This window comes from Pelophylax lessonae (assembly GCF_965119305.1).
Source record: "Pelophylax lessonae genome assembly, chromosome: 2".
NCBI classification, from domain to species: domain Eukaryota; kingdom Metazoa; phylum Chordata; class Amphibia; order Anura; family Ranidae; genus Pelophylax; species Pelophylax lessonae.
The window spans coordinates 127636038-127648774 of NC_138769.1; the positions used below are offsets into that span (position 1 = coordinate 127636038).

At 42.5% G+C, this 12737-nt stretch overlaps 1 protein-coding gene across 1 annotated transcript in view; it reads right to left on the reverse strand.

Annotated features, from left to right (window-relative positions):
- The window catches only part of ERAL1 (Era like 12S mitochondrial rRNA chaperone 1), a 71117-nt gene that overhangs the window by 28137 nt on the left and 30243 nt on the right, over positions 1-12737 (reverse strand). Inside the window, exon 6 of the mRNA XM_082244836.1 lies at positions 3339-3400. Coding sequence (XP_082100962.1) covers positions 3339-3400 — 62 coding nt within the window. The remainder of the gene's footprint in view (positions 1-3338; positions 3401-12737) is intronic.

Below are 12737 nucleotides of genomic sequence, written 5' to 3' on the forward strand. Positions count from 1 at the left end.
GCGGTGCCCTACATTTATTTTCCGGGCACAATTGGTCCAACCCGGTCTAGTAGTAGCACCGCCCTCAAACTCCCAGGTGATCTATAATGGAGCCTTACTATACCTCTTTTCCGTCCCATCAACTTTTAATATAATCTCAATCATTTACTAGTTGGGTCAATCAATTCTGCTGTGACCTTAATGTTTCACCAGATTTTCCCAAGTCTTTAGGTAATACAGGTATTTTTACAATCCTGTCCCTTCGGGATATTGTTAGTGCTGTTTATGGATCTTTTTTGGACTGCCTACTGCGATCCGCTATTTCCTTTGCGTACATGGCGCCCGGACCGGATGTTGTCATCCCCGACCTTCCGGTTTCCGGCGGAACCATGTGATGCGGTCGCGTCTTGATGACGCACTTCCTGTTCGGTCTCCATTGGACCACCGGGCGTATCCCGCTCTCACTCTCTCGGTGACTTCAGACGCCGAGGGAGTGGAGAGGGTGTATAAATGCCAGCGCAACATGGTCAGTATTACACTAGACCACCGGGGAATGACACACGAACGTCAAGACTATTTGCGGTAATGGAATTCTCTTCATCTTTTGCCCCTCTTTTTACTCATCTTTGGTTTATGAGATGCTGACCATTATCCTTCCAGGTTTTTCCTCTCTCTCTCCTCTCGTGCAGTCTCCCTCATTGAGCGCACTATTGGAAAATTCAATTTGAACGGCGGTGTATTTCTAAATACTACATGATAATCCATGTGCTCAGTTTGCAATCTTTGGGTAAGTATTCATACCCTTAAACCGGACAAACTTATAATGTGTTTGTCAATTTTTTCAAAATTAATAACTCCTCTTTTTCTTAAAGGGATACCTCCCACTTGGGGATATTAAGGGAATATTGTCTTCCCTCCCTGCTTCTTTGATATTGGGGTACCCAGTGAATTAACTGCACATTTATCTAAATCAGGTGAATATATTAACAATTCTGCAACCTGATAACTAGTCTCCATTAAGGAGGTCTTGCAATCTTTGGTTGAATTACATTTCCACGCTATGGTCTCTATTATTCCTACCTATTATTCCCAGCTTGGCTGTCACCCTCTCTATGGGTCAACTTTAAGAGGTTGGATGTCTCGGTTCCCCCCCTTCCTGCTCACCTTGGCTGCATCACCTTTGTTGCCTCCACCTCCGGCATAAGAAAAGGTTCAGGTCATTTTAAGGTACATTTCTTTGTATCAATACTCTCCAAATATGCAAACCAATTGGGCACTCAATTTAGGACCATTGTGATATGCCCTATGTACATACACTTGCTGTATTCTTTATGTTTTTCTTTTTGTCACTTAGAAATGTTCACTCCTGAGAAATATCTACGAAAACTCCTGAAGAAGCTATTATGAAGATGGCGAAACATGCAGAGTTGATATTTTCGAGTGCCTTTTCTTGATTTTACCAATTTTAATATTGATGTATTGTCTTGTCCTCACTTTCTATGTTTAATAAAATGTACAATTTTTTGAGAATTCAGATTTTTTTCCATCATTTGCACCTTTAAAGTCCCATTCTTGCCCCCTTCATTGTAGTTACCATTAATTATAGGGATGTGGTGCTTTTTACTTCATCTCTAGCAATATTTTTTCAAAATCGAAATAATCAAATGTTGATTGGGAGTGGGAAGTTCCACTTTAACTTTATGTAACAGCACAGTGATCAATTCATTGAGCCATTGGTGTCAGACTGTTCAGTGTTCATCATAAACATGCATTTGCTCCTCATTTCAAAGCCTGTATACATGGGGACAAAGACAGCTTTTTTTTTTTTTTCTACTAAAAAGTTACACTCACACTTACATTAAACCAGTGGTCTCCATACTGCGGCTTGGGAGCCAGGTGCGGCCTTTTGCTTGCTTTTAGCCGGCTCATGGGGCACTATTTAATTTACTGATACCAATAATAATGGTGCATAATCCCCCCCCCACACTGACACCAGTGAAGGGGCACAATTCCTCCCAATGACACCAATGATTAGGCACAATTTCCCCCATCGACACCAACAATGGGGCCAATTCCTCCCACTGACACCTATTATATCAGGCACAATTTCCCACATCGATACCAGCAATGGGGCCCGATTCCTCCCAATGACACCAATCATCAGGCACAATTTCCCCTATTGACACCAGCAATGGGGCTCAATTCTTCCCACTGACACCAATCATCAGGCACAATTTCCCCTATCGACACCAGCAATGGGGCCCGATTCCTCCCAATGACACCAACGATGTGGCACAATTCCTCCCACTGACACCAATTATCAGACACAATTTCCCCCATCTACACCAACAATGGGGCCCACTTCCTCCCACTGACAACAATCAGGCACAATTTCCCCCATCGACACCAGCAATGGGGCTGATTCCTCCCAATGACACCAACGATGTGGCACAATTCCTTGCACTGACACCAAAAGGTGGGTCATTGTTTTTTCCCCACTGAGGTCAGGACCTTTTCTACTCTTAATGGCCACAATCCGGCCCCCCTAAAGCTTGAAGGACAGTAAACTGGCCCTTTCTTTAGAGATTTTGGAGCCCTCTGCTCTAAAAAAACTAGTATCTTCTAATTGGTACAATAAAAGAACCCTATAACCCCATTTTAGTTGGCTGTGTTCTGTTTCTTTAACATCAGAACCAAACAAAACAGCAATGCCTGCATCCAGAATAAATGCAGCTTTGTATTCAGATCATTTTCCCCCAATATCTTCTTCTGTCATATTAAAGAAATACAGTATTAAAATATACTTCAGGTGCAGCGATGCAGATAAATATATTTACTGACTCAGAATACGATGCATATTCAATAAGACCCTCTTCATACTGCAGGTGTAGTGTGTAATTTATGTCTAAATAGTACAAGGCAGGAACAATCTCAATATCCCAGCTCATGTAACTGTCACAGTCGCAGAATATGAGAAGAATGAAGCCTCTCACTTATGATTTCATTTGCAATTCTAATGGGCCTTCCGCAGACATTCACTAAGCAGGCGGCTCCCTTTAACGCACTTGCTCACTTCAGAACCTTGTGGTATTCTAAGCCTCTTGCTACAATTTGTACTGGCATACAGGCATATATTCCTGTCATTAATCTTCACATCTTTTATTCAGGCCGGGTATACGGTGCCCTATTTTGCATATATAGTAATATATTTCTAATCGGTTTCCCCGTACATCTGCTGCGCACCAGTCAGAACAGGTTTTTGGCCCCAGGAGATAAGGCAATGTATATGCACGGCGCTCAGACTGACAGTGACCTTCCCATAACCCACAGGCAAAGTGTAAATAGGAGAATACTCGTACCCACGTCGGCCAACTTCACAGACTCCCACGGGTCCTGCTGAAGGGACTTCTCCAGGTTATGCCTACAAGTTGATAGACAAGATGTGAAAAAATGAACAAAGCGCATGTATCCCTGTCCTCTGTATAAGCGCAGGAGGAAATGCATTCTTCGACTATATTCCCCCGTTATATTATGTAACCCAAAGACATACAGTTTTATGGTTTTTTTAACTCCGTTTTTCTTTTCTTTACATATCTTTAGGGCTTAGCAAGATCAAATATGCTTTTGGGCTTTATAAATAATAAAAATGTTATTTGACGTTTTAGTTAGCATTTCGTAATAAACCGTGTGCCGTACAGAAATATAATAACAGTTGAAACAATTTCACCCACCAGGAGGCCGAACATAGATAAACAAAAGGTAGAAATTATTAAAAGGCTGAATTATTAAAATAAATAAATGCACATATTTTTTCCAGTTGAAATTTTTTTTTTCTGGAGCCTGCAGAGCATTGCACCCGTGATCAGCAGATCATGAGTGCAATGTCAGTCTCCCACAGAATATCAGTGTACAGTAAACCCCCCTCCATTGCGGGGGTTACGTTCCGGACCCAGCCGCGAAAAGTGAAAATCCACAAAATAGAAAAACCCTATTAAAATGCATTGTAGGCATGTTTTTTTTACTGTCACTGTACGTGTAAAAGCATTTTAAGGTCTTTAAACACACTTTTAAAACAATAGAAACTCATTTAAACACATAAAAGATACTGAGAGACATAGCAAGAGCTATGGAAAACACAAAGAAATTTCATTGTTAATGATTTATATAGTAAAATAACATTACAAAAAAAAACGCAATATACCGGGACCGAAAAAACTGAACCGCGATGGAGCGGGGGTTTACTGTATTTGTTTGCACGTACCTCCCTTACTGGCAGATGGTTACTAGAGGGCAGGAAGATCAACGTACTATGAGAGTACTCAGGAGCGCCCTCGCAATTCATTGACAACTACAAGCCGTCTGCCGCGGTGGAAGACAGTATTTGTAGTTTATTCATTCAATTGTGATAGCGGGTGAGAGCAGAGGATCCCCACCTGCTGTCACAGCAGGGGATTAGAGGGGCACAGGCAGGGGGTCTTTGGTAACATGTTACACCCATATTCAGGGTGTAACATGGTACAGATACACTGGCCCCTGCTTTCCCCTGTTCTGAAAGCAAGCAGGGGCATCTTCTCAACCTGCTAGCTGTCACAATCTGCAAAAAACGCTGCTGAGCGGGGCCCTGCTCGCCCAGCTGCGTCATCCATCCACAGTGTTCCGTGAATGGGAAAACGACAAGGTCTGACAGCCTTTGCAGCTGTCGGCTTGTAGTTCACAATGAGCTAACATGGCGCAGTTGAGCACTGTGTTAGTTCATTAAGTCTTCCTGTCACAGAGTGACTGCCTGGCAATATCAGAGGTACAGCCAGACAGGTACACAGACAGTCTGTAGGACCGTGGCATTACACCCATGATCTGATGATCGTGGGTGCAGTGTTTTACAAGTTCATTACAAAAAAAAAAATAAACAAATGCAGGGCTAAAAATGTCAAGTCCTGAGTTACTAGCAAGGCCTTCGGAATTGCTTGCCACCAGTTGCCCCACCCAAACCCTATCCAGCCCCGCCCCTCAACACACCCTTTAAATTATGTCATAAAATGACACTGTTAAATGTTTTATGCAGAATGAAGTTACAAAAATTATAGCATATCAGTGCCCATCTATGCAGCCTCATCAGTGCCCATCAATACAGCCTCATCAGTGAAGCCCATCACTGCACAGGGATCACAGGAAGGATCGGGAGGAGAGCCAGCTAATCACACAGAGAGGGGATCTACCACTGTTTGACAGCTTCATAGGGCAGTGTTTGTATTTGAGAGAGCGCGCTCTTGCAATGGCAGAGGAGGGCATCAAGGGCTGGAGCTCCATTCTATAAACAGGATGGGGGGACACCGGCTGTAGAAGTTTTTCAGGCAGGCTTCTGGAGCTCCAAAATACTGATGCTCACATCTGTCATTACAGAGGGCACTCTCTCTGATTTAAACACCATTAATACATTCTCTCTAGTTTCTATGGTGACCAGCTCAATGCCATGACAACAGGGCAGTGCACAGTGCACCTGCAACTTCTGAATCCAAGAGAGATTTTGCTGGGGCACTCCAGCTGCTGATGCCCACCACAAGCTTTCGGATTCAAATGCCACACAAGTGCTGTGCAATATCTACCCTGTTGCCATGATACTGAGCTCCTCACTATGGCAACAGAGAAGAAAGTGTATGTGCAGTGTTTAAATCTGAGGGAATGGGCATCATGTGATGACGGAGGTGAGCAACAATGACTAGTGCTCCACAGGACCATGACCATGTCCTAGCAATAGGGTAGGCCGGGGAATTTAGCTATGGGAGTTTTTGGACAGGCTTCTGGAGGGGTATAGAATCCAATATTGCTCATAGGAGAACAGTTTGTTTTTACCTACAGGGCCAGATTTTCGGTAAAGTGGACTGACCCTTTTAGTAAAGAGCACACCCCGCCCCCATCAGTCCTAGAGTCAGCAGGGTGAGGTGATGAGACCTGGCCTGACAGAACAACCACAGCCACTGTACCATGCATTCACATAAGGAATACAAATCACTTATGTGTATTTAGCTGTCTGCCTGGAGTAAATCCTCTTCCTACCCGTCACCCTGATCCACCCAGCTTACTGGCTGATAGGTGCAGTGCTCTCCTCCACATACCAGGGACCAGTGACAGCCCTTCCGTGACATCACCTCGCTATGTTGTGCAGCGTCTCCAGAGTAAGAGTATCCTGAATAGGAGGGCGTGTCCCTGGTTGGAACGACCAGTGTAGGCGGCGTTGATGGTGCAGGGTGGGCGTGGTTAGAAGGGAGTCATGTAGCGTGCTGTGATGCCCACACTCTAATCCCTGCAGTTTCCGGATTAGTGTAGTGCGTGCTTCAGCCTCCTCCAATGGCTCTATCCCTCCTAATGCCTATCGCGCGGACTCAAGGGGCTGCTGCTTTGGGCCCCACAACAATGACTGGGCACGGGGCAAGTACCCCTTTTGCCCAGCGTTAAAGACAGCCCTGGTTACAGGTTTATTGCTGCTGGATGATGTTTAACGGTAGGTGTCACTTTTCTTCCCACACATGGGTCAATAATCAGTAAATGGAGGGCTCCAATAACAAATTATTCACTTCTTGCTACAGAATGACAGAAACACTTTACTCTTCCACTACTAATCTTGAGCTATGTAGCAAGTGGGATTGGATGCAACTTACAGTGCATCCAGAAAGTATATACAGCGCTTCACTTTTTCTACTTTTTGTTATGTTACAGCCTTATTCCAAAATGGATTAAATTCATTATTTTCCTCAAAATTATACAAACAATACATCATAATGACAACGTGACAGAAGTTTGTTTGAAATGTTTGCAAATATTTAAAAAAAAAAAAAAAATCATATGTACATAAGTATTGACAGCCTTTGACATGACACCTAAAATGGAGCTCAGGTCCATCCTGTTTCCGCTGATCATCCTTGAGATATTTCTACAACTTGGAGTCCACCTGTGGTAAATTCAGTTGATTGGACATAATTTCGAAACGCACACATGTCTATATAAGGTCCCACAGTTAACAGTGCATGTCAGAGCACAAACCAAGCCATGAAGTCCAAGGACTGTAGACCTCTGAGACAGGATTATATCAAGGAACAGAAATATTTGTGTAGCATTGAAGATCCAAATGAGCACAGTGGCCTGCATTATCCATAAATGGAAGTAGTTCGAAACCACCAGGACTCTTCCTAGAGCGGGCTGCCCGGCCAAACTAAGCAATTGGGGAAAAGGGCTTTAGTCAGGGAAGTGACCAAGAATCCAATGGTTAGGGCCTTAGTCAGGGAAGTGACCAAGAATCCAATGGTTAGGGCCTTAGTCAGGGAAGTGACCAAGAATCCAATGGTTAGGGCCTTAGTCAGGGAAGTGACCAAGAATCCAATGGTTAGGGCCTTAGTCAGGGAAGTGACCAAGAATCCAATGGTCACTCTGACAGAGCTCCAGCATTTCTCTGTGGAGAGAAGGAACATTCCAGAAGAACAACCATCTCTGCAGCACTCCACCAACCAGGCCTGTATGGTAGCGTGACCAGACGGAAGCCACTCCTCAGTAAAAGGTACATGACAGCCCTTCTTGAGTTTGCCAACAAGCATCTATAGGACTCTTAGACCATGAGAAACAAGATTGTCTGGTCTGATGAAACAAAGATTGAACTCTTTGGCCTGCATGGCAAGCGCCATGTCTGGAGGAAACCAGACACCGCTCATCACCTGGCCAATACCATCCCTACAGTGAAGCATGATGGTGGCAGCATTATGCTGTGAGATGTTTTTCAATGGCAGGAACTGGAAGACTAGTCAGAATCGAGGGAAAGATGAATGCAGCAATGTACAGAGACATCCTTGATGAAAACCTGCTCCAGAGTGCTCTGGACCTCAGACTGGGGTGAAGGTTCATCTTTCAACAGGACAACGACCCTAAGCACACAGCCTACATAGCAAAGGAGTGGCTACGTGACAACTCTGTGAATGTCCTTGAATGGCCCAGCCAGAGCCCAGACTTGAACCCGATTGGACATCCCTGGAGAGATCTGAAAATGTCTGTGCACCGGCACTCTTCATCCAACCTGATGAAGCTTGAGAGGTCCTGCAAAGAAGAATGGGAGAAACTGCCCAAAAATAGGTGTGCCAAGCTTGTAGCATCATACTCAAAAAAGACATCATACTTAAAAACACTAATTGAGGCTGTAATTGGTGCCAAAGGTGCTTGAACAAAGTATTGTGCAAAGGCTGTGAATGCTTATGTACCTGTGATTTTTTTTTATTTTATTACATTTGCAAAGATTTCAAACAAACTTATTACACATTGTCATTATGGGGTATTGTTTGTAGAATTTGGAAGAAAATAATAAATTTAATCCATTTTGGAATAAGGCTGAAACATAACAAAATGTGGAAAAAGTGAAGCGCTGTGAATACTTTCTGGATGCATTGTAAAACACAAGTAGTAAGAACCCATTATAAAATTCCCACTAAGTACACAATGCTGCAATCTGTGATTATCACATGTACCATCAACCTACGGTACATAGCAACCCAAAAACACTTCCACTTGCTACAATGCCCGACATCAGTACCATGGTAGGATCTGCAAATCTTGGTTCCTAAAACTGCCTATCAAGCTATAACTGTTCCAAGCAGCTGAGTATTTTGCACCAACCCTCAAAGAATCCACAGAAGGGTCCAACATTTCTGCTTAACGGTATCTAATCTCACATTAACCTTCTCTATCCTGGTCATTGATTCCCTGCCTGCAGCAAAGTCCTAAAGCCAACATGAATATGAAAACTATTGATCAAATATGTATATATTATTGATCTTTCGCTTGGATGGAAGCCTTGTGACAAGAAAACACCATATGGGTGTTAAAGAAAATACCCGTTTATGAATTCAGTTCTCAGGGCTGCTCTGTTTACATGGTTACAGAAAGAATCATAAAAAGCCCACGTTGTAGGAAGCAGTAAGCCTTACAGAAAAAAATGAGTAGAGTAAAACACAATGCAAAATGCAGGGTCTGCACATAGCACACATTAATAATGTATATTTTGTTAGTGTGCACGTGCATGCCATTATTTCCTTTCTAAGCTAATTATACCCCAGTCTGATATAACGGTAACAAAGCCTCCATGTACTGACAAATATCTTCATACATGGACACATCCATTAACTTTGGGACATACAGTATTTATAAAACCGTGAATGTAACATTCACTGCAAGTCAGGGACGTGCAGTCAGAGGAGGTAGGGGAGGCAGAGCCCTACCTCTTATTTTTTTTTTTTTAGTAAATGACCCTGAACCCTTTTTTGTTTACTACTGAATGTAAAGGTTATATTTCTGGCTTCAGAAAATAGAGATATGGATTTCTAACCTTGGAACCTTACTTATTCCACAGATCCATTAATGAAATGTGTACTACATTAGCCATTCACCAGTCTTATCAGGGTCTGCATTTGGGAATTTTAGATCCTTGCGCATACTACTGCCAATAATCTAATCGAATGTCTTTAGAGCACAGCAGGAAAACCAGAGTACTGCAAGAACATGCAAACACCTGGTTGGGATTCAAACTGAGGAACCCACTGAATCAATAATTTCAAATCAGAAATAAAAAGGCAAAACTTTTTTTTTTTCCATGTTGCTATAATGCTTTTTTCTGTAATTTTTTTTGGTCATCTGTGTCTCATTGAGGAGATTTGCCATCACTTCCTGTCCCATAGCCATAACAGAAAGGGAGAGGTAATTCTTTCGAAATGAGGGAAACCCTGGTTGTCATCAGGGTGCCTAGAACTAGTGTTCCCATTGGAACATTTCCCCTTTATTTCTGTTCAGGTGATTTGGTTTCACTTTCATTCTCGGTGACACAGTAAACAGGACAAATATGTGATGTATGTTAGCATGTTAGTCCGGCCTTCTGAATGAAATCTACCACTGTTTGGACCTTCTGTAGGTGGCAATCCCAGTTAAGACTGTTGTGGAATATTTTCCTCTCAGTTGCTGTACAAAGCCCTCCTGCATTGAAAGGATGTTTACTTGCAGAATTAAAGTGCCAAACAAACCTGCTTGGACTGTTCCTGGTTGTCCCTGTGTTGTACTACCAACACCAATTGAGCCTGTCCCCTTACTATAGACCTGAAGTGAATGAAAAGTCGGAGCGATCCCATACAAGGCATCTTTAATCCTGGAATATCCTTACCAAGAGCTGGGTTGCCAAAGCCATCTGTGATCTGACCAAACGTTTGAAACTCATATCTGTGGTGAGTAGGGAACCTAGAGGGTCTGGCCAATCACTTGAGCACCGTTTGAATGATCGGTTTCTGCACCTGAGCACTTTATTTGGACACTATAATATCTAAGGACTGTTTTATTAATTTGTTGCAACATATCTTGGTTTCCTATTTTCATATTTATATCAATCACTTTGCACTTTATTGGATATATCACGAATAAGAATTGTGTTATTTATTGTTCACAATACATGGTTGTTTTTATATATTTATATATTCACCAGCAACATTGTTTTTACACATTTATATGAAATGCTGAAATGTATTAATTTTTCACATATTTTTTCTAAGATTTACTTAGATGCACAGCAGCTGCATTAATTTAATATTTTAACACAGTTATTTAGCACTAGAAGCGCGGGTTTTAATTTTATTTATTTCACAAACAGGACAAATAGACAGGGTAAATCTCCCAACAGGCAGCAAAAAAAAAAAAAAAAAGAATTCATCTTTAGTTATACTTTAAAGTTGGATTGTAAAGGTTTAAATTGTATTTTTTAAAAATAACAAACATGTTATACTTACCTGCTCTGTGGAATGGTTTTGCACAGAGCCACCCTGATCTTCCTCTTTTTGGATCCCCCATCCAGGCTCCTGCCCCCCCCCCCTCCTTTCAAGTGCCCTCATGGCAAGTCACTTGCTTTGGGGGCACTCATTCGGGCTCACTCACGAGCCGTGCTCTGTGTGTCCATAAGACAGAGCAGGGCTTGGGCCACCCCCCGTTCCCTCCTCACTGGCTGTGATTGAAAGCAGCAGTTTCCAATGGCTCTCGCTGCGGTGTCTGAGCCAATGAGAAGGGAGAGAGCCTTTGCTCTCATACACAGAGCAGAGCTGGATCGAGATCGGGCTCAGGTAAGTATGGGGGGGGGGGGGGTTAGGGGAGAAAGGTTTTTTTACCAGAATGCAAAGAAGTCATTGACCACTTGCCCTCCGGAAGATTTACCCCCCTTGGTGACCAGACCATTTTTTTTTTTGCGATACGGCACTGCGTTACTTTAACTGACAATTGCGTGGTCGTGCGACACTGTCCTTTTTTTTCCCACAAATAGAGCTTTCTTTTGGTGGTATTTGATCACATCTGTGGTTTTGATTTTTTGCTCTAGAAAACAAAAAAAGACCAACAATTTTGAAAAAAATATATATTTTTTACTTTCTGCTTTAAAACCTATCCAATAAAAAAATATAAAAAATCTAATTTCATCATCACTTTAGACCAATATGTATTCTGCTACATATTTTTGGTAAAAAAAAAAATCCCAATAGGCGTATATTGATTGGTTTGTGCAAAAGTTATAGCATCTACAAACTATGAGATATTTTTATATTTTTTACTAGTAATGGCGGCAATCAGCAACTTATAGCGGGACTGCGATATTGCAGCAGACAAATTGGACACTGATACTTTTGACACTTTTTGGGGACCAGTGGCACTAATACATTGCTTAGTTCTAAAAAAATGGACTGTGACTGTACTAATGCCACTGTCTGGGAAGGGGTTAACATCAGGGGCAATCAAAGGGTTAACTGTGTGCCTAGCCTGGACTTTTCTCACTGTGTGGGAAGTGCTTTAACTAGGGGAAAGCATTGATCCATGTTCCTGCTTTGCAGGAACACAGGATCCATACCTTCCCTACTGACAGAAAGGTAATCTGCCTTGTGTACTGCATAACCGGTGGATACCGGTGGACATTGAATCCAGATCAGTGATATGGCACAGAGGTACGTGATCTGGCACATAGCCGCCACCCTGCCGCAGTATATGTACAGTGGGAGGTCCGCAAGTGGTTAGAGTATAAAAATTTCTGCCTTTAGAACCAATTTAAACCCTATACACCGGGAAAAAGATACAAGCAAATGGCAACTACCCCAAGCTTTAACTAGCCTTTGCAGCAAGGAGCACATGGAAGGGCGACGCATGCCAAAAAACAAACAATTACTAGCCAGGCTGCAACAAACTGAACTGTCCATTTCAACAGTTCACGTTAAAAATAAGGGGTTTCGTTGCACACATTTGAAAATGTATGCATAAGTTGCAGTGGACACGTCACAGTATACTGCAGTTCTAACTATCATTTAAAGAGTGTCCCAAGTTGGTGCACATGAATAACAATGGATAGATTAAGGGTAGGTATGTCTGGAGAGAGCCTATCCCTCCTTAAAATGTTCAGGGATGCACTGGACACCCAGCAAAAACATATTTGCAAATGTGTGCAAACTGAACCCCTTGATTTTAATGTAAACTGCTAGACAGGTTCAGTTCGGTTTGTTGCAGGCTGGCTGGTAATTTAGCTGGGAATTTTTGTTTTTTTTGACAAAGAAATGATACAATTGCTGTGAATGTTTGGGGATTGTCACATCATAAATCTACCCCTTGGACATTGTCTGTGTGACCTGTTGAAACAAAACAGTAAAAAATGTGGTCTACTTTTTAACCACTTGCCAACCAGCCACCGTAGTTATACTCCGGCAGTTCGGCTCTGT